This window comes from Macaca nemestrina, chromosome 11 (assembly GCF_043159975.1).
Source record: "Macaca nemestrina isolate mMacNem1 chromosome 11, mMacNem.hap1, whole genome shotgun sequence".
NCBI lineage: Eukaryota > Metazoa > Chordata > Mammalia > Primates > Cercopithecidae > Macaca > Macaca nemestrina.
This window is the reverse complement of record NC_092135.1, coordinates 63,506,036-63,531,329: the sequence shown is the minus strand read 5'-3', so window position 1 is coordinate 63,531,329 and position 25,294 is coordinate 63,506,036. Positions and strand designations below refer to the sequence as shown.

The following is a 25,294-nucleotide window of genomic DNA, read 5'->3' as shown; positions in this document are numbered from 1 at the left end:
CTACTACCATAGCTGTTGACACATACCAAACAATCTTATCAATTTCTGTATTTATAATGACAACAAAATGATACGTTACACAACATGTTAGTGCTTACGAAACATGGGGTACATGAGACAGATTAGCCCAAGATGAGTGAGATTTAAATAAGGGCAACCACATTTTAAAGAATCACAATGTAAAATTAAATTATTTATTAATGCTACACAAATTTGATAGTCTTAAAAAATCCTTCTTTACTATAAGACAAGTAATCATTTTTAAGTAAAAAATTTTAAAGAAATAGGATTTATCAATAATAACATTTCTGAAAGTTTGTAACCATTGATTCACATCCAACAAAACCATTGCAGAGAAGCCCATACCTTAATCTAGACATATAATATATATAAATAAAAGCCCATACCTTAATCTAGACATATAATAAATAAAAAATGTCCTAAAAATTTATATATCAATTTTTGGACTAGCAAATAATCTGAAATACATTTCTAGAAACAAGAAACTCTTTCAGCTACTCCTCTCACACTGGCTAAAAATGCTTAGATCACAGGATGGGCACGGTGGCTCACGCCTGTAATCCTGACACTTTGGGAGGCTGAGACAGGGGGATTGTTAGAGCCCAGTAGTTTGAGACCAGTCTGGGCAACATACGAAACTCCATCTCTACAAAAAAATACAAAAATTGGCCCAGTGCAGTGGTGTGCACCTGTGGTCCCAGCTACCTGGGTGACAGTGAGACACTGTCTCAAAACAAACAAACAAAAAAACCTCGGATCTTTTCTTTACTCTTTCTTTCTTCTTTCTTTTTTCCTCTTTCTTTCTTTTCCTTCCTTCCTTTCTTCTTTCTTTTTTTCCTCTTTCTTTCCCTCACCTCCCTCCCTTCCTTCCTTCCTTCCTTCCTTCCTCCCTCCCTCCCTCCCTCCCTCCCTTCCTTCCTTCCTTCCTTCTCTCTCTCTCTCTCTTTCTTTCGGTTTTGGTTTTGGTTTTGGTTTTGGTTTTGGTTTGTTTTGAGACAGGATCTTGCTCTGTCACCCAGGCTTGAGTGTAGTGGTGCAATCATTGCTCACTGCAGCCTCAACCTCCTGGGCTCAAGCGATTCTCCCAAGTAGCTGGGACCACAGGCATGCACCACCATACTTTGCTATTTTTCTTTTTAATTTTTTTGGAGGTGGGAATTTGAGACCCAGGCTGGTCTCAAATGCCTGAGCTCAAGCAATCCTCCTGCCTCACGCTCCCAAACTGCTGGGATTACAGTCATGAGCCACTGTGCCCAACCTTTCAGATCTTTTCTACAACAAATATTCCAGGTAGAAATTTTGTCTTTTGATACTTTACTATTTTTTCCCACTTTATGTCTCCCTTTGTAATGTAAATATAGTGAAAAAAGCACTATTAAATGAAAAGGGCACTTTTTATTAAATCATTTCTTTAATTTTTTAAAAAAGTATGAAAAATCTCTGCCAGATTATACTAAATACAAAGCTAAAACAGCATGTTAGTAAACTAACCATTGCCACGACCACTGATATTAAATGATGTGCTGAAACACTTCAATGACTTCTTAGACATTGTAAAATAAGTCTACTTTCTTCAATGAAAAAAATAATCTCTGTTGAACATAACTTATAAGAAAGTTTATATTTGCTGACTAATATATACCTTAGCTCATCTTGCCATTTCAATCTGCTGTTTTGCAAACATAAACACAATGTGAACTACAGTTATAATTTTTAGCATTTTAAGTTGGACACTTTGTTGTGAGAACATATATAAAATTAACAGAAATAAAAGTTAATAAATACAAAAATTCATCCATAATTTTAATTCCTCAACAAATCAAATTGTTTCCAATTTTTAGGGCACCTTACCATTCTTTACCTTTGCGCATGCACAGACTTAGACTTTGCCTGATGGTACAGATAAAATACTGTGTTCTGCTTTTCTTAGTTATCATTATTTCACAAACATTGTACATATTGCCAAAAGGTCTTCATAGCTATCATGAAAATAAATTAATTGAATGAGTTACCGTAACTTAATGGATTCTTAATGGAACCTCATTCTTAGGTTACCTTTCTCTCTCTCCTCCCCAACTCCTCTTTTTTGGGACTACTGTCAACCACAAATATTTTCATTTATACAGTTTTCACCTTGTTTTTAATGTTTCTCTCTTCAGATAAATTCTCTGAAGTAGAGACTTATGAACGCTTTTATGGCTCTTGTATTTCCGAAATGCTTTCTAAATATCACTACCATTAATAGCAACGTGTGTGCCTACAATTTGTACTGCAAGCTTCACCAGCACTTGGGTATTTGTATTTTTTATTGGAGAAATGAGTAGTGATTTCAGGGATGAAGTCTCTGTGATTTCATACTAATGAAATCTCATCAGCATTTTTTAATCTGCCTTTTTGTTACTGTTGTTGTTAAATGCTTTAAAATATTTGCTAATTGTATTTCCTACTACATGGATTTTCTTTGGAGATATGTGTCTTTGTGTTTATCTCAAGAAATTACATGTACTTTTGCTATACTCCATCCAGAAAATAATGTAAATATTTTTTCCAATATAAACTGTTTTACTTTGGGTTTTTTTTTAATAACAGATAAGTTTAATACTTTTACATCATTAAATATATTAAGTATTTTTCAATGTGATTATTTCTTCTTCTCATATCAAAGTTCATATAGTGATTCTACTAAATGTCTGGCAAAATGCAACTTTCCTTATTATTAAAAAAATTATCCATGTAATCTATCTGGTATTTTGGCATATGTTGTGAGATGTGAGTCTAAATCACTTCTTTTTCAAATTTCCTAATACCACAACCATTTCTTAAATAGTCTTTCCCTTTCTCATTGTCTTATGTTATTTTCTTATATATAAAATTTTCATATATAACATGTTAAAATTTTCTATGCATTCCTAGATAGGGTACATTAGAAATGCCTGGGCACGCTGGCCAGTTGAAGATTTTGTTTTGGTTTTACTCTCATATTTGTAAATTAATGTTGAAACCATTAATATCCAGACCTTTATATCCAGAAACATAATCGGCCTCTTCACTAATTAAGTCTTCCTTTATAACCACAAGAAATCACATTTTAAAAATATGTCCAATATTATATAATAAAGGGGCAGAGTAAGACCATGCAAAAGGTAGAGGCTATGTAGTAGGACATGTATATATATCTAGGCTCAACTCCTGTGTAATCTTGTGCCAGATGCTTACAAAAGCTTTTTTCACGTATATTACCTCACTTGCTCTGTTTGATCTTTGCAATACCCTGTGAGATAATGTGTTATTATCACTACAGGTATTAAGACCCAAAGCATAAACACATCTCTTGAGTCAAAAGCACAAGCTCATTGCATACCATCATGATATATGTAAATGTAGTTGTAGACCACCTACATCACACAATAACTTTGTCCCTGAATATTTTATAAATTTTTTGCTATAATAATTGCAATCATCTTTTCATCATATTGTCTAATTAGTTGTGCTTGCCTAATGGTATGCTATTGATTTTACTATATTTATTTCGTGTTCAACCGCTATTGAGTTCCTTATTACCTCTTTAAAATATGTTTAAATCATTCAGTTTTTTTGAGTTGCTACATTGCCAATGTCAATTCTTTGTTATAGAATCATATATTAATAACATTAACTAATTGGAAAGTAAAAAACCAAGACCAGTTATCTGTCATGATATTAAGACATATTAAAATCTTCTTGTTTAAGAAATATAAATTTTAAAAAGATTATTTAACTATTGCTAGTCAGTTTCCTTTAGACTATAGATTACATTACCTTAAGAATTTTTCATATCAGTCCTTCAAACCTCCCTTTATCTTGTCTGACAGAAGGGCTGACATTACAATGTGGCAAAAAAAAAAAAATAATAATAATAATAAAAGAATCAAAAAGAAAGCATAGGCTGGGCACGGTGGCTCACACCTGTAATCCCAGCACTTTGGGAGGCTGAGGTGGGTGGATCACCGGAGGTCAGGAGTTTGAGATCAGCCTGACCAATATGGCAAAACCCCGTCTATACTAAAAATACAAAAAAAACAAAAAAATACAAAAAATAAAATAAAATAATAAAATAATTAGCTAGGTGTGGTGATATGCACCTGCAGTCCCAGCTACTCTGGTGGCTGAGACAGGAGAATCACTTGAACTTGGGAGGAGGGGGTTGGCGTGAGCCGAGTTCACGCCACTGCACTCCAGCCTGGGCGACAGAGCGAGGCTCCATCTAAAAAAAAAACTTAAAAATACAATAAATAAAGCATAGGCTTTTTTTTCTTGTTGGGCTTTAAATACTGGAGAAGATAGACTAGAGGAATTACTAGGAAAGAGCCATTAGACTGCACACACTTGCACATTTGGGAGAGACTTGCTGCTTTCACATTTCTTCTTAATCCCTGGCTGCCTAAACTCCTTCTCATCATAATCTAGACTCTCCATTCCTTAATAATGCCTTTTAAAATGTTTTCTCCCAGAACATCATTTCAATTATTGAAAGGATACTTTTCTTGAAACTGGATTTATTCTTTGTCTTCCCCCATCTATTCCCAGAGTATTAGGTGTTTACTTGGAAAAGTATTATTAATGAAATGTGATCTTTAAATTCAATTAGTTAATTAACACAGTCAAATAATCCACTGCAAAAAGTATTCTAAATAAAGGAAGCTACTGAGTCCCCTGAAAAATATTTCATTTTTGGGTAAATGTTTTTGTATTTGGTTGATGGGAAATATATATATAGCTAGCATTAAAGGTAAAAATAAAAATGACACAATTAGTTTTGCTATAGAACCAGACAATTAACTTCAGTTCTCATTTCAGTACTCACGGGTAAAATGACTAGAAGTGGATGGATTGACACTGTCCCCACTGTCAGCACTTTCACTGCTGGAAACTTCATCATCCGATTCCCTCACAGAGGAGCAGGGTGAGGAGCCGTCAACTTCTTCAAACTTCCTCTTTAAAATTCCACTCATAGCTGCAGCGCTGTCACATGTACCTGTAACAGGAACGAGAGCAACAGAGCATTGAAATATTTGACCGCTGAACGTGTAGCCAAGGTCTCCAGAGTCATTTTTATGTGGCTTTTTATACATGAGCTGAGCTATAGCTTTCCCTTGAAAGGATCTTTAGCAGATTTTTTTTTTCTATTTTCAAATTAACGAAAATAAGATTAAATTAAATATCAGTATTTAACCATTTGATTACCAAAAGGTTTTTGTATTTTGAGACATAGTTCATTTTAATGTAACATCATTATTTCTTTTTATTGGCAAATTGAGAAAATCCATCTGAGTCCAAGAAAATCTATAAAGAAAAATAATGCCAATGTCTCCACAAGTCCTTGATTACAACATTATATGAAATTCAGCTGGAACGAACACAAAAAAGTATGCACGACCTTTGTACTGAAGTTCTAAAATTCAAGAAACCTAATTAACTGAGCACAATGAAGCATATAAAAACAGTTCTAAATTTTAGGTAGTTTCCATTTCAGTATTGCAATGGGTGACATACGTCCCCATGCTACCTGCTTGCTGAAGCCCTTGCCACTTTTTTTTTTTTTTTTTTTTTTTTTTTAGAGGGAGTCTCGGTCTGTCGCCCAGGCTGGAGTGCAGTGGCCGGATCTCAGCTCACTGCAAGCTCTGCCTCTCGGGTTTACGCCATTCTCCTGCCTCAGCCTCCCGAGTAGCTGGGACTACAGGCGCCCGCCACCTCGCCCGGCTAGTTTTTTTTTTTTTTTGTATTTTTTAGTAGAGACGGGGTTTCACTGTGTTAGCCAGGATGGTCTCGATCTCCTGACCTCGTGATCCGCCCATCTCGGCCTCCCAAAGTGCTGGGATTACAGGCTTGAGCCACCGCATCCGGCCACCCTTGCCACTTTTTCAGAAACTCCCTAAAGCTATTTACCTGGGAGATAGCAATAATTGAATTGAAAGGCCTATGGGTAGAGCATGGATATGGTTTCTCCTAAATTATTTATCTTGGGTCAATGGACTTTCCCCTTTCCCTGGGCTGACCTTTCTCCACCTTCTTCATTTTACCATAAACTGGCAGAGTCAAGTAAGGAGCACAAACTTTCTTTGCAGAAGTAAAGATATTTTAGGGTATAAACATTTTATAAATTATCTTAGATATATGTATATGATCTTACATTGCTAAATTACATTAACTTAACTGAAAGTACAGTATTTAACTGAAAGGTTAAATATCCATTATCCAAAATGCTTGGGATAAGAAGCGTTCTGAATTTTGAACTTTTCTGGATTTTGAAATATTTGCATCTATATAATGAGGTACCTTGGGGAAGGTACCCAAGCCTAAAGAAAAAATTCGTTTATGTATATCTTATTCATATAAGCTGAAGGCAACTCCCTACAGTATCTTTGATAATTTTGTGAACAAAACAAAGTTTTGACCTCACCCATCAGATGAGGTCAGGTATGAAAATTTTCACTTGTGGCATCATGTAGGTGCTCAAAAAGTTTTGAATTTAGAGCATTTTAGATTTCAGATTTTCAGATTAGGGATGTCCAACCTTTATTAATATGGCAATTTCATGCATTCTATCTTCCACTTAATTTATTTCACTTGATTCTAACTCACATCTGAGGTATTGAAGACATTGTCTCCTTTTTCTGCCAGAGTATAGTCAGTCCTATATATCAGGTGGAAGAAAGACCCTTAATACTATTCTGAGACCCCCTTAGTTACACTGTCACTGTACTGCTCTTGGAAATCTCTGAAGTCACTTCTGTGCAGATCACAGAGCAAGCAGCGAGTTCAGATTCCCTGAGCTGGGCCAGCTCTCCAAGGAAGGTCAAAGTCAGTATTTTGCAAAGTGTACTACCTGAATGAGCAGCAGTAGCATTACCTGGGAGTGAGATGGTTAGAAATGCAAATTCTCAGCTCCCATCCCAGATCTACAAATCGGAAATACCCAGGAAGTAGGGCCCAGCACTCTTTATTTTATGAAACCCCAAACTGGGTGATTTTGCAGCACACTCAAAATTGAGGATCAATTGTGTAATTTAGTTTCCTTTTCAACCTCTTCATTCATAAACATGGCTCTTTCTTGGATGTGGCCACACACCAGCCCTAGATAGTCACATAAACCAGCACTGAATTCCTAGTCAAAAATCTCTTCTTTGACCTTTCCTGGTGCAATTCCTAGTAAAATTTAGTACAGAATTTATATTAGTCTGTTCTCATGCTGCTATGAAGAAACACCCAAGACTGGGTAATTTATAAAGAAATGAGGTTTAATTGACTCACAGTTACACATGGCTGGGGAAGCCTCAAGAAACTTATAATCATGGCAGAAGGGGAAGCAAACACATTCTTCTTCACATGGCAGAAGAGAGAATTTCCAAGTAAAAGGGAAAAAACCTCTTATAAAACCATTAGAGAACTCGTGAGAACTCACTGTCAGGAGAACAGCATGAGGGTAACCGCCCCCATGATTCAATTACCCCCCATCACATCCCTCCCATGACATGCGGGGATTATGGGAACTACAATTCAAGATGAGATTTGGTTGGGGATACAGCCAAACAATCATTCTGCCTGTGACGCCTCCCAAATCTCATGTCCTCACATTTCAAAACACAATCATGGCTTTCCAACAACCCCCTAAAATCTTAGCTCATTCCAACATTAACCCAAAAGTCGAAGTCCAAAATCTCATCTGAGGCAAGGCAAGTTCCTTCTGCTTATAAGGCTGTAAAATCAAAAGCAAGTTAATCACTTTGTAGATACAATGGGGGTACAGGCATTGGGTAAATGCACCTGTTCCAAATAGGAGAAATTGGCCAAAACAAAGGGGCTACAGGCCCGTCCAAGTCCGAAATCCAACAAGGCAGTACTTAAATCATAAAATCCAAAATACAGTAGGGTAGCCATGAAACCTTAACATTCCAAAATGATCTCATTTGACTTCATGTCTCACATCCAGGGCATGCTAATGCAAGAGGTGGTCTCCCACAGCGTTGGGCAGCTCCGCCCCTGTGGCTTTGCAGGCTACAGTTCCCCTCCTGACTGCTTTTATGGGCTAGCATTGAGTGTCTGTGGCTTTTCCAGGTGCATGGTGTAAGCTGTCAGTGGATCTTCCATTTTGGGGTCTGGAGGACAGCAGCCCTCTTCTCACAGTTCCACTAGGCAGTGCCCCAGTGGGGACTCTGTGTGGGGGCTCCAACCCCAAACTTCCCTTCTGCACTGCCATAACAGAGGTTATTCAGGAGGGCTTCGTCCCAGCAACAGACTTCTGCCTGTACATAGAGGTATTCCCATACATTCTGTGAACCCTAGGCAGAGGTTCCCAAGCCTCAGTTCTTGACTTCTGGGCACCCACGGGCTCAACACCATGTGGAAGCCACCACAGCTTTGAGCTTGCACCCTCTGAAATAATGGCCTGAACTGTACTTTGGCCCCTTTTAGCCAAGGCTGGAGCTGAAGCAGCTGGGACACAGGTGACCATGTTCCCAGGCTGCACAGAGCAAGGGGTCCCTGGGCCCACCTCAGGAAACCATTTTTTCCTCCTAGGCCTCTGGGCTTGTGATGGGAGGAGCTTCCATAAAGGTCTCTGACATGCCCTGGAGACATTCTCCTCATTGTCTTGGTGATTAACATTCAGCTCCTCATTACTTATGCAAATTTCTGCACTGGGCTTGAATTTCTCCCCAGTAAATGGGTTTTTCCTTTCTATCACATCATCAGGCTTCAAATTTTCCAAACTTTGTGCTCTGCTTCCTTTTGAATGCTTTTGCCACTCAGAAATGTCTTCTGCCAGGTATCCTAAATCATCTCTCTCAATTTCAAAGTTCTACATATCTCTGGGGCAGTGATAAAATGCTGCCAGTCTCTTTGCATAGCAAGAGTGACCTTTACTCCAGTTCCCAACAAGTTCCCCATCTCCATCAGAGTCCTCCTCAGGCTGGGCTTCATGGTTCATACCACTATCAGCCTTTCGGTCAAAGTGTTCAACAAGTCTCTAGGAAGTTCCAAACTTTCCCATATCTTCCTGTCTTCTGAGCCCTCCAAGTCTCTAGGAAGTTCCAAACTTTCTCACATTTTCTTATCTTCTTCTGAGCCCTCCAAACTGCTACAACTCTGCCTGTTACCGAGCTCCAAAGTCACTTCTACAGTTTCGAGATCTTTATAGCAGCACCCCACTCCCTGTGGTACCAATTTACTGTATTAGTCCAGTCGCATGCTACTATGAAGAAACACCTGAGACTGGATAATTTATAAAGAAAAGAGGTTTAATTGATTCACAGGTCCACATGGCTGGGCAGGCCTCTGGAAACTTACAATTATGGCAGAAGATGAAGCAAACACGTACTTATTCACAGGGCCGCAGAAGAGAAAAGTGCCAAATAAAGGGGAAAAGCCCCTTATAAAATCATCAGATCTCATGAAAACTCCCTCACTATCACAAGAACAGCATGAAGTTAACTGTCCCCATGATTCAATTACCTCCCACTGGGTCCCTCCCATGACATGTGGGGATTATGGGAACTACAATTCAAGATGAGATTTGGGTGGGAACACATCCAAACTATATCAGTGTTGGATGTTTCATAAGTATTTATTACTAATTTCAACTCATTTCATTCATCTAAGCATGCATTTAGTAACTACTGTATATGTGTTTGACTCCTTGAGTGGAATAGGGGATACAAAAGAAAGTTAGATGGTTACCTGCCCTCAAGAAGCAAACATTCACTATGCTGGGCTCCATCAAACCAAGAATACTCTCAAATTCATGTTCTACTCAGTTGCTTTATTAATCCACGTCTTTCTGCATAAATGTTATATTAACAATGGAGATAACTGACAGCAATAGGAAGATACATCACTGTCCACTCTTTTGAAAATAAAATCTCTATTTCTACTCAGATTTTACCACTATTCAGATTAGCATATTATAGCATATTATTTTCTCCATTTTAAAGAGTGTGAAATGCATAAAATGTTCATGCATATCTGAGTAGGGCGAAGGAAAAAAAGATATTTTAAGTAAAGTCTTGAAATAAAAGTAGGACAGGATATAAATTTTAAAATGGTTCACTTCAAACAAGATGCAAAGTAATTCATAAGGGAGAGACTCCAAGACACAAAGTAATACAAGATGGAAACCTATGTTTAAAAAGTACATTTTTATAATAAGATATTGCAATGGGAGCAGTTAGAAACCATGTTCTTCTCCCCCCCACACTCCCCAGCTTCTTTAGGAAAGGTAGACTTCTCAAGAATCAAGGACACTTAATTGGGCTACAGGGATGCATGTCCCAACGTTACAAAAGGTGGTACTTGGTACTCTTCTTTTCCTTTCTCACCTCCTCAAGAATGAGAAGGGAAGATTTTGAAGAGATAATAAGAGAATTAAAAGTCTCTTTTTTCCTTTTAGTTAAATTTGGGGATGTCAAGACCTGAAGATATGGAGTTATAGGTTCATGTAAGTTCTGTCTTGGTCTTTAAAACTGAAAGAGACTGAGCTACACTCAGGTCAAAGGAAGTAAGGAACTGTTTGCTAAGGGTGTGATCAGTATTTAAGCTAACAATTAAACATTCACATAATTACTGGGAGTCATATTCTTAACATATACCTACACCCATGGAACACCTGTTTAGTAAAAAATTGCTTGTGTAGCAAGGAAGTATAATACCTGTCCAATTTCATTGCCTTTAAAAAATACTCCCTACGTGTTCCCTATGTGAGTATAAAAAAATGTCATGACAAAATTTGAAGGCCGAATGATCCATTGTTTACCAGTATATAACCCTTAATCTAGACTTAATAGTGGAGTGTTAAAGGGAGATGTGGTTTTCTTCTATATCACCTACATCATCTTTCTAGGAAAGAAAAGAATATAAGGATTTAGGGAGAAGGCCCTATTAATAAAGTGTTGTATACTGATTTGTTTGTACTGTGTTGGAGGATTGCAATGTATGACTGACTAGATACAGAGCCAGGTGAAGATAATTAATGCCTATCCTATAGCTGCTGTACTCCTTAAATACCTACATATTATATTTTTGTTCCTACAGATGAGGCCAAATTAAACTTGGTAGTACACAGCAAATGAAAATGCGCCAAACATTACAAATTGTCTTTACTTAATTTATTTATTTTGATTTGTTAGTTTTTAGAGACAGGGTCTCTGTTGCCTAGTCCAGAGTGCAGTGGCATGATCATGGCTCACTGTATCCTCAACCTCCTGAGCTCAAGGGATCCTTCCACCTCTGCCTCACCAGTAGCTGAAACTACAAGCATTCACCACCACCATGCCCAGCTAAGTTTCCAAAAAATTTTTTGTAGCGATAGGACCTTACTATGTTGCTCAGGCTGGTTTCCAACTCCTGGCCTCAAGCAGCCCTCTCACCTTGACCCCCCAGAGTGCTAGCATTACAGCCATCAGCCACCATGCCTGGCCCTAAAGTTGGCTTTTACAGCACCAAAGCCCAAAGAACAGAGATAAAGTTGGACAGGCATTAATCTATTCTAAATATGAAGAGCTGAAAATCTAAGCATAGAAAACAGACATTTTATCACAGCTATTGTTGTTCAATTCATGAAACACATGCTAGTCAAGGGCACCACCATTTCTCACTTAGACTAGGCCAAGGGCCTCCTAATTATTCTCTCGCATCCACTGCTGCAAGCTTTCAATGTGTTTTCAAGGTTGCAGGCAGAATGACAAATTTAAAATGCAAATCTGATCATGTCAGGCTATGGCTTAAAACTCTTAAGTAGCTTCAGATTGCCTTAGGATAAAGTTCAAAATCCTCGAGATAGCTTATAAAGTCCTTAACAATCTAGCTTGTCCAACCTCTTCATCCTCATTTGAGCCACTGGCCTTGTCATTGATATTTCAGCTCTAATAATCTTGCAGTTACTCCAACTTGCAATTTCTTTCTGGTCTTTAGGACATTTGATATACCATTCCTTCTGATCTACTTTTTAATTTATTTTCATAGCATTTACCACCTTCTAAATCCGTATTATTTATTTATGTATTTATATGCTTATTACTTACTGTTTTCATCTCCTGATAAAAAAAAAATACAAGAGCAGGGATCTTTGTTTTCTTTACAAATGTTTCAAGTGCCTAGAACAATGCCTTGTATATAATAGGTGCCTCAATAAATATTTGTTCAGTGAATTAATAGGAGCCTTTAATTTCCATACTTTAATATCTGTTTTTTTCTGCTAGACCGAAAGCTCCATGAAGGCAGAAATGCTATTCATCTCATTTACCACTCTAACTCCCCTAATAGCATATTTGGTTGAATGAGAATGAAAATGAGAGATGAAACTGATCCCAAAGCCTAATACAATTTTTTTTGCTCGCGAGCAACACAAAAGCCAATTCTAGACTAACTTAAGCAAAAGATTTCTGTTGGGAAAACACTGGACTAGTTCAGGCAATCTACAATAGAGCTTGAAACCAAAACTCAGGAAACAGGAACTGGGGCAGCTTCTGGGATTATGGCTGTAAAAATTGCTTCTCTGGAGCTCTGCAGTTACCAGGTTTAAGCTCCAGCAACTTCTCTCTGTATCACAGTTCAACTGTAATGTTCCAAAGGCTCAGCAACATTTTGACCTGTCTTGGTTCAGGTGTCTGCCCTTTGATCATTCAACTACGTGGCCACTAGGCAGAGAGGAAAACACTGTGAACAGGGGCCCACCTGGCTGGGTATGACTCCAGAGACTCAATCGCATTTCAAAGCCAGTATCCTTTCCTCATCTGTCATCGATTTATCTTTTTTTTTGTGCGTTTATCAGTATAATCCATGAATTCACGTCTTGGCCACATTCTCAGTTAGGGATTCCCCTTTCCCTGCACCCAAACCTCCCTGTCTATTGCAAACTTTAATTAAGAACTACTTTATTTTAAAACATTAAATAAGCATGTTATAATCTCAGAAATCTGTTATTTTTCATTAACACATACTACTTATTTAGTATTTATATTAGATATGACCATTGCGCAGAAGCTTGTGAGCACATTTATGAAAAAGTAGCGGAAAAGTATAAATGTTTCCATCTCTCTCTGCAAGAAACAACTAATAAAGAAACAACACTAGATTTTCTGTGATTATAAGGCAATTGTTTCATTTAACATATCTCTGTCCTATTGGGAAGGCAAAGCTAATGGTGAGTTCAAAGGGAAAAATATCAGAAACCAGAAGCATGTTAGGAGGAGGGTTTGACTAAAAATGTCAAATCAAGAGGATGGATAAAAACATATATTTTAATGCCTGTGGAAGAATGGCTGAAGTGAACCTTTGGGTATATCTTGAAATCTTGTTCATTTTACTCTCTTTTGACAGTCTAAAAATTCCACGGTTTTCATAGATAACTCACTGAGTTCTTACTATCCCACTGATATTCATCCAATGTTTAATCCTTTTTTCTTCTTATATTTTACCCCTATTTCCTTTCTGTTATCTATCATAAGGAATTGACCACAGAAAACATGTCTTAAGAACACCATACATCCCCATGTCTGAGGAGCAGGTAACACGATTTGTAGAACAACCTCTTAGGGTTGTCAGATTTAGTAAATAAAAATATAGGACGCCCAGTTAAATTTAAATTTCAGACTAAAAAAATGACATTTGGGACATACTTACACTAAAATTTATCTGAAATTCAAACTTAACTGAGAAATCTACTTTTTTGTTGTTTTTTGTTAATCTGACAGCCCTCATTCGTGCTCTTGATGAGAAAGGAAATGATTGCGCAATCAACTAAAACATCTAAATAGGAAAATCCATCTAGACTGGAACCACATACATGAAAATTCCTGCCCTTGAAACCCAGTAAATAAAACATGTAAGGTCATTAGGGTGAATCATGAATTTACCAATCTGAAAAAGTTTGAGTGCTGAGTGATGGTTAACAGAGCAAGCACAGGCCTGCCTATCACTGATGTAGGAAGAAATGAACTTGACAGGAAGTAACTCTGGCATGGCAAGAATTTTCTTATATGGTAATGGGATGTTCACTTTAATAAGATATTATTTCTTTCCTGGCCGGAAAATGAAAAGAAGGTGAGTTGCGAGTTCTGGGTTCATTTGATCTTCAGGATCCTTATTTCATCACATTGTGTAGTGCATGAGCCTTAGGGGGTATTCTATCAGGAGCAATAGGAGGCATCAAGAGCCCCTCTGTTCACTTTTACTTGGGAGATTGGGTTTATCCTTTGCATTGCTGATTTTGTATTTAAGCAAAGTGAGAGTAACTTTTAACTGCAAGGATCATTAACAAAGATTCTTCCACCTTTGTAATTTGGCAAAGGTGGAAGATTTTAGATCAACGGGCATGTTACACAACTTGCATTACAAGGTGGCATGAGAGGAAGGATTTTCTGTGATTTGTGAAAGTGCAAAATAATCTACTTTGCATTCTTCCAGTAAATTCTTCCAGCAAGTACAAAACACTAAGAAACTAAGATAAAGTTCTATTCCAATGAACTTAATAAGGCAAGAGTGCTGGTTTCCATCAGCAATGGGCTGAGGGCCCAGGAAACACCAGTGTCTGGATTGAGTTGCATAGGAAAAGAAGTTTTTCTTCTTTAGCTTTACTCAGAAAGGAACGTAATTTTAGTGTTTCTTCTGATTGCTTCACCAAATTCAAATGGTGAAGTGAGAGACATTGTAAACAAGCTGATGATAATACCTGTGAGTGGCTCATCTGTGATAGAGGGTAGGAAGAGTTTAGCTGGCAAAAATAAGAATATTCACAATGTCAAATTATCAACCAGATAGTCTACTGGGTGAGATAGAGGATGAAGAGGACAGTGGCTCAATGGATAGTATATAGGTTTTATTACAATATTCAAGAAAAGAGAGCTCAGTTAAAAAAAAAATCATGCTATGATGCTTTTATAATTTCGAGAAATAGCTTTAATTAACCAAATGTTCTTAAATCTCTGAATAAATGTTTAACTGTTAGTTTAAATTGAATCCTTTTCATTTCCAACTTTTAAAAACCATGATTTTGAATAATCTATAATGTTCTGCCCTTATACTATTATGTTAATCAAACGCTGAATATAGTCTAAACCAAGCTTGTCCAACCCGCGATCCATAGGCTGCAATGTGGCCCAGGACAGCTTTGAATGTGGCCAAACACAAATTTGTAAACTTTCTTAAAACATTATGAGTTTGTTTTTTTGTTTTAGCTCATCATTTATCTTAGTGTTAGTATATTTTATGTGTGGCACAAGATAATTCTTCTTCTAATGTAGCCCATGGAAGCCAAAAGATTGGACATCCCTGGTCTAAATGCTTTACTAAATAAACTAATCATAATTTTAAGCAGTGCCCTTCTAAAAGAAATGACTTCTTTAGTAGGTTTCATAAAATCAGAGCAACTCTGAATTTTTTCCAGGCTTTTGACTCAGTTCTATAAGATTTTTGTTGTTCAACCTTTAAACAAATTCTCTTCCTTCTTTTTCTTTTTCTTCTTACTCATTACACTCTCATATTCTTTGCACAGCAGCCTGTAGAGTTGGGATAGAAGAAGAAAAATGCCACCTCTTCAAAGCTGAGTACTATATAGTGACATCACATTTCCCTGACATCACCCATAGTGGAAATAAATTTCAAGTGTCATTTAGAAGACCCTCTCTTTGCTACTACCTAGCTCTTTGTTTTCCTAGCCTCAGCTGCTTTCCCTAAGGGTGCTTCAAACCCAGCACAGAAGTTGTGTCAGAGGGGTTCAAACCAGAGTGACCCCATCTTGAGTGAGGGCTAGAAAAATGAGGCTGGGACTTGCTGAGCTGCATTCCCAGAAAGCTAGGTATCCCTAGCTTCTGGGTGTTTACAGTTAAGGGAACAGATTGATAATGTTTACTAAGTACACTCAGACTTGGGAGTGTCCTAATATCCTGAGATATCTTAGGAACAAAAGCATTCTTAATTTAGCTTTAAAGATAATAACATTGATTCATGCAAAATATAGTAATTAAGAAAATTAATCCTTTATCACAAACCCTTGTAGCAGAGCACATCTCCCCATGATCTTTTTTTTTCATCCTATTTATACAAGCATTGTACCTAAGGTGGACGCGTTCCTCCTCTTACTTTCGGGAACACTCTATTCTGTCTATGAGTAGCTGTTCTTTCACCACTTTACTTTCTTTTGCTTTGCCCTGTGGACTCGCCCTGAATTCTTCCTTCTGTGAGATCCAAGAACCCTCTCTTGGAGTCTGGATAGGGACCCCTTTCCTGTAACAATTGTATATGCTTGTGTTTGTTTAATTTGTTCTATTATTTGTTCCCAAGGTTTAATTTAATGTCATTTATTTGTCATACTTTGCGTGTGTGTGTGTGTGTGTGTGTTTTCCTAGCATAAAACATGAAGACCAGGGGAAGTACAAGGCAGGAGACTATTATGTAAAGAGATATGGGAAGAGGAAGAGGACTTAAATAGAACTGCTATGTGCCAGCTACTTTACAATCTTTATCTTACTGAATCTTTACAACAATCTTGGCCATGTTACCCTCATTTTACAGTTAAAGAAACCAAGTTGCAGAGAGATTAACTACTTTGTCAAAGTTTCTTAGCAAGCCAGGATTATAAGTCAATACATCTATACTATGCTTCCTCCCACTGGGGTCTTTTCCAGCAAATCACAGATGGTAACTACAATGCATAATATTTTTAATTTTTTAAAAAGTGCACATGCATGTTGGGGGAATGCTCCTTTGAAAGCCATATTGAATGTAATTGTTTGTTGGAAGGCATGACTTTTAGGACATTCAAACAATTACCACTGGATAAGAAAAAGTGCCTTGAACATTTATCACTTCATATATTCTGAGGATAGTTATGCATTTTTCTAAAAGAAAAAAGGATATATATTTCTGCCTGAAACCATTTGGCAAGAAATTAGCATATCTGCCGCCAAAACAAGAGGAATCTGGCAATGATTTTACAAGGTAAAATCCCACAAGGTGTTTCCATGGGGCACTACCAATGTGAAAAATGCTGCTGGTGGCTTGCCAATGTGAGAAGCACAAGTTGGCCAAATGTACTTCACTTGTCCAGGTGTCTGCTTAAGCCAAGAACCCTGGGAGCACTCCTGACTAATAAATATTTTTGTTGGAGAAATAATAATTGTGGGGTTCCCAAATTATTTATGAATTCTTTATGCCAGAATTGTTTGTGACTTTGAATTAAAGGACTGAGTTACTTTATATGCGGTGGACCACATTTCTGCAGTTTGATGATTTGCAGTTTGAGAATTTGATTAAGAAATGAATACTTTCCCCAGAAAAAAAGTGCACATAGCAGAAATGCATGCCATGTATTATGGACTCCCAGGATAAAAACCTCTGCTCTGGTGATTGTACCATTTCCCCAGCTTTGATGGGTATCCAGAACTTGGAGAGATGATTCACCAGGAACACATTATTTCAAAGTATAAAAGAAGTTTATAAACCTGTTGCCAACATTCCTTTTACGATCAGGGTCACCCACTTCCTAAGACAGGGCTCTTTCCAGCTCCTTCAGTTTCTTCTGGCGTTTGTGCTAAAGGACCTACTGCATCTGCTGGAGACATTTCCAGGGGATTTCTTTACTGTTGTCTTGGCTGCCATATACTACTCAAACAACTACCCAAAACTGGCCTCATCTGCAACTTTGTGGCTTGAGGAATACTTAACAGGAATGGTTCTAGGTTAAGGTACACTTTCCTGGACAGTACCTGTCTTTCCTAAAAGGTGGTTAGATAGCCTCATTCCATTTATAATAACTCCAGTTAGCCTTTAGTGAGCACCTAATATGGGTCAGATGCTCTGTAACCATTCTCTGTAACCTTCCACCACATTCTACAAAGTAGTTTTAACAAAGGAAACTGAAGTTTCAAAAGTCTAGATCACTTGCTCAAGGTTTATAGCTGACCCAGTCCTTCTCTGAAAAATATTCCTTGACCAGTACCACACTGTGGTTAAGTGGCCTCTCTGCATTCACACCACCTGGTCTGTGCATTTATCAGTACTTATTAGACTGTGTTATAATCCCTGTTCAACCTAATGTTTTTCTCACACTTGATTATAAAACACTTTGTGAACTGAATAGGTATTCCAGTGCCTGCTCAGTAAATGAATGGACATAAATTTGGAGTCTGAATCCTGGAGCAGCTACTCACAAGTGGCATAATTTTAAGTAGGAAGATTAGTTCTCTGGGTCTCAGTTTGCACTTCTATCAAAATAAGGGGGACAGGCGCAGTGGCTCATGCCTGTAATCCTAGCACTTTGGGAGGCAGAGGCGGGCGGATTGCCTGAGGCTGGTAGCTCAAGACCAGCCTGGCCAACATGGTGAAACCCCATCTCTATTAAAAATACAAAAATTAGCTGGGCATGTTGATGCATGCTTGTTATCTCAGCTACTCGGGAGGCTGAGGCAGGAGATTCACTTGAACCCAGGAGGCACAGGTTGCAGTGAGCCGAGATAGCGCTACTGTACTCCAGCCTGGGTGACAGAGTGAGACTCTGTCTCAAATAAAAGGTGGGGGGGGGGATGGGATGGGCAGGGCATAACTGGTAAAACATAGGCTCTGATACAAAGCAGACCCCAGTACCTGAGAATCAATGACAAAAGCCATGACCTCTGTGCAAAGACTTCATACCCGCTTCCCTCACCCCGATGGCTAAATTGACTTATGTCCTGCTGATAAAGAGAGGGACAGCTATTCTGTTCACTAATAATTACAAAGAGATTCTGCATGACTCTCTCTGGCTGGGAGGTACTCAGGAAGCATTTCATGTTGCCTGTACTTGTGTGCCATTGTAATCAGTATTCATACAAGGTGGCCAGAACTTGGTTTTGAATGCCTCTTGGCCCTAAACATTGATCATCATTTGGCATTTGACAAAATGGTATAGTGGAATACACTAGTTTGAAAGTCAAAAGTTCTTTCCTAAGGTTAACTTTTTTTATTTTTTGAGACAGAGTCTCACTCTGTCACCCAGGCAGTGGTGCATCGCCACTCACTGCAAGCTCTGCCTCCTGGGTTCATGCCATTCTCCGGCCTCAGCCTCCCGCGTAGCTGGGACTACAGGCGCCCGCCACCACGCCTGGCTAATTTTTGTATTTTTTTTTAGTAGAGACGGGGTTTCACGCTGTTAGCCAGGATAGTCTCTGTCTCCTGACCTCGTGATCCGCCCACCTTGGCCTCCCAAAGTGCTGGGATTACAGGCGTGAGCCATCGCGCCGGGCCCCTAAGGTTAACTTTTAAGATGGTGTTTTAGTCATCAAAACTAGAGGAAACAACCAAGAACATGACAAGGCTTTTAAAACTGTTGAAATTTGATCAAATGCCTGGTGTAAGCCTATTTTTCCCTCCCTAACAACAAAAGTACCAAGTGAAGTCAATGAAAAATTTATTTTACATGCTTGCCATTAAGACTGAAGAATAGTACTTAGCCTAATTCCTTGGACAATTTGCAAGACTTACCACATTGAGGAAAAAAACACATGGATCTAAAAGAATTAAAAATTATTACTATTGCATCACTGGAAGATAGCATTTTTTTTTCTTCTTAGCACTTAAAAAGTTTCCCGTGGTCCTTTAGAAAGTTTCTGATTGAATAGCAAAACAGATGAGGCAATGTAAATCAAAGGCTATTTAAGATAATGATATCCTTTTCCTTTAGAGGAATTATCTGAATAGTGTGAAGGAAAAGGGACTTTAAAAAAACATTTTCCTCATAAAGTACACTAAAATAGACATCAGAATAAAATATGGGCAAGCTTTAGAACTTTACCCATCCAAGCACTGGGATCCTGCCAAAGATACTGCACAAAAAATAAAGGAGATTTAAAAAATTACAACAAGTAGAAAAAAATACTTTGGACATTCTTCAAAGCAAATCACCACCTTAGGCACAATATAGATTTTTATTATTGAAGGCAAGGACAGGGAACAATAGTTGTTCAGCCTGAAGCTGACACTGCATTAAGCAGCAATTAGTAAAAAAAAATAATATATAGTGTAAAATTAACTACTGGATTTTCAAGTCTCAGTAAATGTTCTACGGAAATGTAAAACTTGTTCACAATAGAAATAAGTTGCACCATAGTCATACAATCTTTTGAAACTTGGACATTCACTGTTTAGAGCAGATTCACCCTTTAAACAAGTTTCACAAAAGTAGAGTCATGATATTCCCGCAATCTACTCCGAACTGGTTACTAGTGTATATTTACCAAAAAGCACTTCTAGGTATGCTACTATTAAAATAATTTTTAAGTAAAAATGTAGACATATTTTTCTAAATTTCTATTGGAAAACATTGTGACTAAATCAATTGATTCAATATTTCTAAACACCAATATGATATTCAGGGATGATCACCTCATGATTCACACAAATTAGCACTTTTATGTCATTAGGTAGAATTAGGTGCTTTATACACCATAATAACACTGGCTCAGCAAACATTTCTTGGACACTTTCTATGAGCCAGGCTCCCCTTGTACTTGAAAAACTTATAGGCTATAGATGAGATAGAAACTCTGGATGGAACAGAGATGAATAACTACTGCCTTAATTGCATAAAGTCAGAATGGAAAAATAGTAGAGCAGAGGCACAAAGATGGAAATTTGCAAAGTCTTAAAGGATATAAAAAAAGGGAGCTCAGAAAAGCACATATTGCCACATCATACCTGGGGATTTTGTGGAGACTGTACTTCTAGTTGGAATGATTGAAGGTACATATCTATGAAGCCACATATAGTTTGAACCTTGATGACCATGCTGATTGCCTTCTCTACTTATCCCATTCAAATTCTAACCTTTAACTGCTCAGTATTACCTAGGATAACCTCCAATAAAATCCTGGTAGGTTTCTATTTTTGGAAAACACATCTCTTCCTCATCCATTGAAACCTAAGATGTTCCATGAGGATTTTCTGTAACTATAAGTTTAAGCTGAACTTGCCTCATCAGCACCAGGGAATCAACTTGTGTGGGTTGAAAAATGTTAATATTAGCTATCATCTATAATATTCCTATTATGTGCCAGGTATGTATCATGTCATTCCGTTTTCATAAAAATCCCTTGATATAGAGACTAATATTACCACTTTGCCAATGAAGAAGACGAGGCTTACAGGTTTCAAGTACCATGTCAAGGCCACATGGCTTGCAAATGTCAGAGAACATTGTGTAAACAACTCCGGGGTTGGGACTTGAACTTAAGTTCTTAACAATTCCCTTATTCAGCCTCTTCACATTCCATGATATAGCTTGAAATCACACATAATATACAACACAATAAAAGCTTTTCCTATCAAGAAAACAATATACAACATTTTTCTGTTTTTTTTTATTGTTCATAAATTGACCTAAATTTATAAGGTTTTACTATATTAAACAAAGTTACCCAGGTTTGTTAAAGTAAGAATCAGGCCTTTTAATATGCTAGTGTGCAAAAGAGGACCAGAATGAGAAGTTATTCTCCAAATATGCTGGACTAGATCTCATTCTTACAGTCTTTTGATACTAGGTTCATGGAACTAACACTCCTTTAGATCAAGTTCTTCACTGTATATGAGAACACCTACTAAAATGGCATTAGCTGCTTTGTGTTATATTAGTGAGATTTCAAAGAAATGGTGGTTGATGGTTCAGTTGTCTTACTTTCCTTATTTATGATTGGGGAGAGTGTAAGACATGAGCATGAACACATGTGACTAAATGCATTTCTAAATGAGTATGTGGATTCATAAGCTTGCATGGAGACAAAGAACTGAACAACCAAAAATTCTAGCACTGTGGTGCTAGCACTGTGGTGAAAGGTGGTGAATTTAATGCCAGGATTTGAAAATGAGATGGACCACAAGTCCCCAGATTGGCAAGAAGTATATGGAACCAATGATTAGTCAAATGGAACCAAAAAATTGGTCTCTTTGTTTTTATTTGTATATCTGTTAGATACTCCTCATTTTCCTATTTGATATAAAGTTCAAATTTCTGTTGATAGTTCAATATTATAGATTCTCATTGTACCAACAAGAGAAGTTTTTCATTTATTTGGAATTCAAATGATTTTCAACATTCTGAACACAAGACAAACTAAAAATAAATTTTGTTTATTTTTTATGTTCCTATACTATATGTATGTATCTGTCAGGAGTTCAGTATATAGTAGAAGTATGGAGGAAGGTTTCTCTCTTTCTCTGTCCAGGAAAGTCAAAGTAATTTAGAATTCAATGTAAAGCAAAGTTCAAAATTGATTTTTGAATTGTTCTAAAAGGACAATTATTAACTATGTTAAAAATAATATATATTAACATTTTAAAAGAGACAATAAAATTATAAAAAGCATATACAATTATATATAAAAAGTATATAATAGTAAGAAGCTATTTGGTGTTGGAGAATAGTTGGGAATAGTTTTGTCTTTTGCAGTAAGTAAATACAATGGTTGGACTAATAATTCTTATGCCATGAAAAAAACCTAAACTGACTTTCACCTTGCTCTACAAGGCAGTATGATGTGTACTATATTTTTACTTCATGACAGCTATTAGCATTTTTAAAAACTGGCCTTTATAGTCATAAACTTTAGCTATTTGGAAAATCAGTTTATATCATACAGATTATTTTCCAACTCTACTAGACAAGGTATTACTATAGCATTCCTATAGGTCTAATAAGATCTTTAAAATCATTTTATAATTTTATTGTTCTTATAATTTTTAATAAAATTGATGGAATTTTATGTAAATTCTAGAATAGGCAATAAAAAGACAATTGTTTTGTTTATTTTAAAATATATTAAAATAGAGAAATGTGATTATTTTGAATATTCAATTATTTTGAGCATTTTCCTTCTACATGTTTCAGTAATTTAGTTGTTTTTTTTTTTTTTTTTTCTATTTCATAGGCTCCAGAAGTTCAGGAGAAGAAATATAGCAATAATAAAACTTAAAACCTACACATGTGATTTTGAGATGACAACAGTTATTTGTAGATTTTAGACTATGTTCCACACTGCTAGACTGAGTAGAACATGTTTGCCCTGAAATCTTTTCCAAGCCTACAATATGGTCTCTAGTTTCAAGTGATGACAAAGACAGACTGGTAATCAAAGAGCAGGAAATTCATTTTTGAAAAATCCTCAAAGATTCCTTTGAAGCCTGATATAACACTATCTCTTTAAGTAGACTAAGTGCATATCCCCAAAGATTTGTTTTTAGATTACTCTATTTATTCTTTTACTTCTCAAATTTGATTTGAATTGTATTTACACAAATGCATCTTTTTTTCTAGATACGTTTAGATATTCAGACTACAGACTTACTGTGTATATGCTGCTGAGATTTGTATGGAAGTAGCATGGCTCGAGCTATTGCAAAAGACTTCAAAGTTTTGAGTGAATCTGCATAGAGACATAAATTATCCAGGATATTCAAAGCCATAAATTAGCTGCAGGACATATATAGCTCTCTCGTGGTTCACAGAATCACAACAATTCTCTTTATTTCACATTTCTCTATTATCACGTTTTCTCCAAGAATCTTCATGGGCTTTCCTTCTTTGCCCGCACTGTTTTTATTTCCATATTCAGAACATGCTCTGTGATAGAAGTTGCATTTACAAAGTTAAAAGTACTGGACTACCTAAATGAATGTTAAACTTGGTTCTTTTCTCCCTCTCTGCCTATAACACACACAGGGATTAGTAGACACAAACTACAGGCGCTACTGAATTAAATATAAAATTAAACATTTTAAGAAAAAAATTGTTGGATTAAATATGATGTACCACTAAAAATATTTTCTTTGGCTGCCTGAAATACATATATATATATGTGTGTGTGTGTGTGTGTGTATATATATATGTGTGTGTATATACATAATATATGCAATAATATGTATAACATACATATATTTTTATACATATGTGTGTGCATATATATTTATTGTTTTAAACATATATATAAAACAATTATATATATATAATATTATATATATATATATAAAAGCAAAGCCTATAAATATTGTTTGGACCAGAGGACAGCATATTCTGACCAACATAAAAAGAAAACAGCTAATTTAAACAATACTCCTTTTACCTGAAGTCATTATTGAAAGTTTCAAAAGAGAAACACTTTAGAAGAAAATGTCAGTTTTTGAATTTTTTAAAAGCTCAACAAAACATGAATTCCTTTTCCTAAATTAATCTCAGGATCCTGGATAAATGTCATACTGTCCCCATAGAGTGATAAAGGGTGAGAATCTGGCCCTGAATAACCACTAAGTGAATTTTATAAATACTGGAAATAACTATCCTTCACTGTTTTAAATAGCTATCCTCCTGTTTTGGTTTCTCCTCAAGGCCCCCTCTATTTTACAGTAAAACATATTGTTGCCAAAATACCTCATCTTAATCATTATAATAAAATTAACTCCCTCTTTTCAGGGCAAAGAAAGTAATTAAGTTTAAATGTGTACTCGATCTTTGTATGTAAGCTTCATAAAATTCATTTTTAAATATCTTATGCAAATATAAAAACATAAAGCAGTCATTTCATGGCTAAAAGCTATTTTTGCCTCTTCATCTTTTCCAACATATTTTCATGCACATACAACCTGTAATACAGACAGATGCACAGTTGATGCAAATGAAAATAACATTTTTTAATCAACATTGTAACTGCTGAATTGATATACTTAAATGCTTTAATGATAGGAGTAAACAGTTTGATTGTACTGTTTTAATTAAGTTTGTTTGAAAATATGTTTTAGAAATTTAAAAAATGAACAATAAAAGTGAGTACACATTTGTTTGGTGCAGGACAGACTTTCCTATCATGTAATCATACATTTTACAAAAGTGTGATATTTCGTGCATAAAAAGAAGACTTTTGTCCTGTCTGTGACATTTATAAGGATCACTTTACAATGCAGACTTAACTGAAAGGAAAAGTCATAGGAAGCTGAACACATTAAGTTCAAATAGCATTATCCAAAAAGTCCCAAAGAGAATTTATAACAATTATAAAAATCAAAGAAGGGTTTAAAGGATCTAGCCCCAATATAAGAAATTATTGCTCTGAGAAGATGTTTGGCAATAAAACATAGAACAAAAACTCTGAAAACCAAAACCCTTAAAATGGAATGAAAATATACTTATTAAAATTGTCCTTATGAGATTGTGTGAGATATGAACAAAAGAACTCCATTATTTAATACCAGATACATCACAAGAATCTTAGGCTAGGAACTCAGA

General features: G+C 36.5%; 1 protein-coding gene across 5 annotated transcripts in view; it reads right to left on the bottom strand.

Annotated features, from left to right (window-relative positions):
* The window catches only part of LOC105483311 (cysteine and serine rich nuclear protein 3), a 220,112-nt gene that overhangs the window by 86,385 nt on the left and 108,433 nt on the right, over positions 1-25,294 (bottom strand). For all 5 annotated transcript variants that reach the window (XM_071072877.1, XM_011744121.3, XM_011744120.3 and 2 more), the window contains one exon: positions 4,865-5,035. In XM_071072877.1, the coding sequence (XP_070928978.1) occupies positions 4,865-5,012 (148 nt within the window). In that variant the 5' untranslated portion in view covers positions 5,013-5,035. The remainder of the gene's footprint in view (positions 1-4,864; positions 5,036-25,294) is intronic.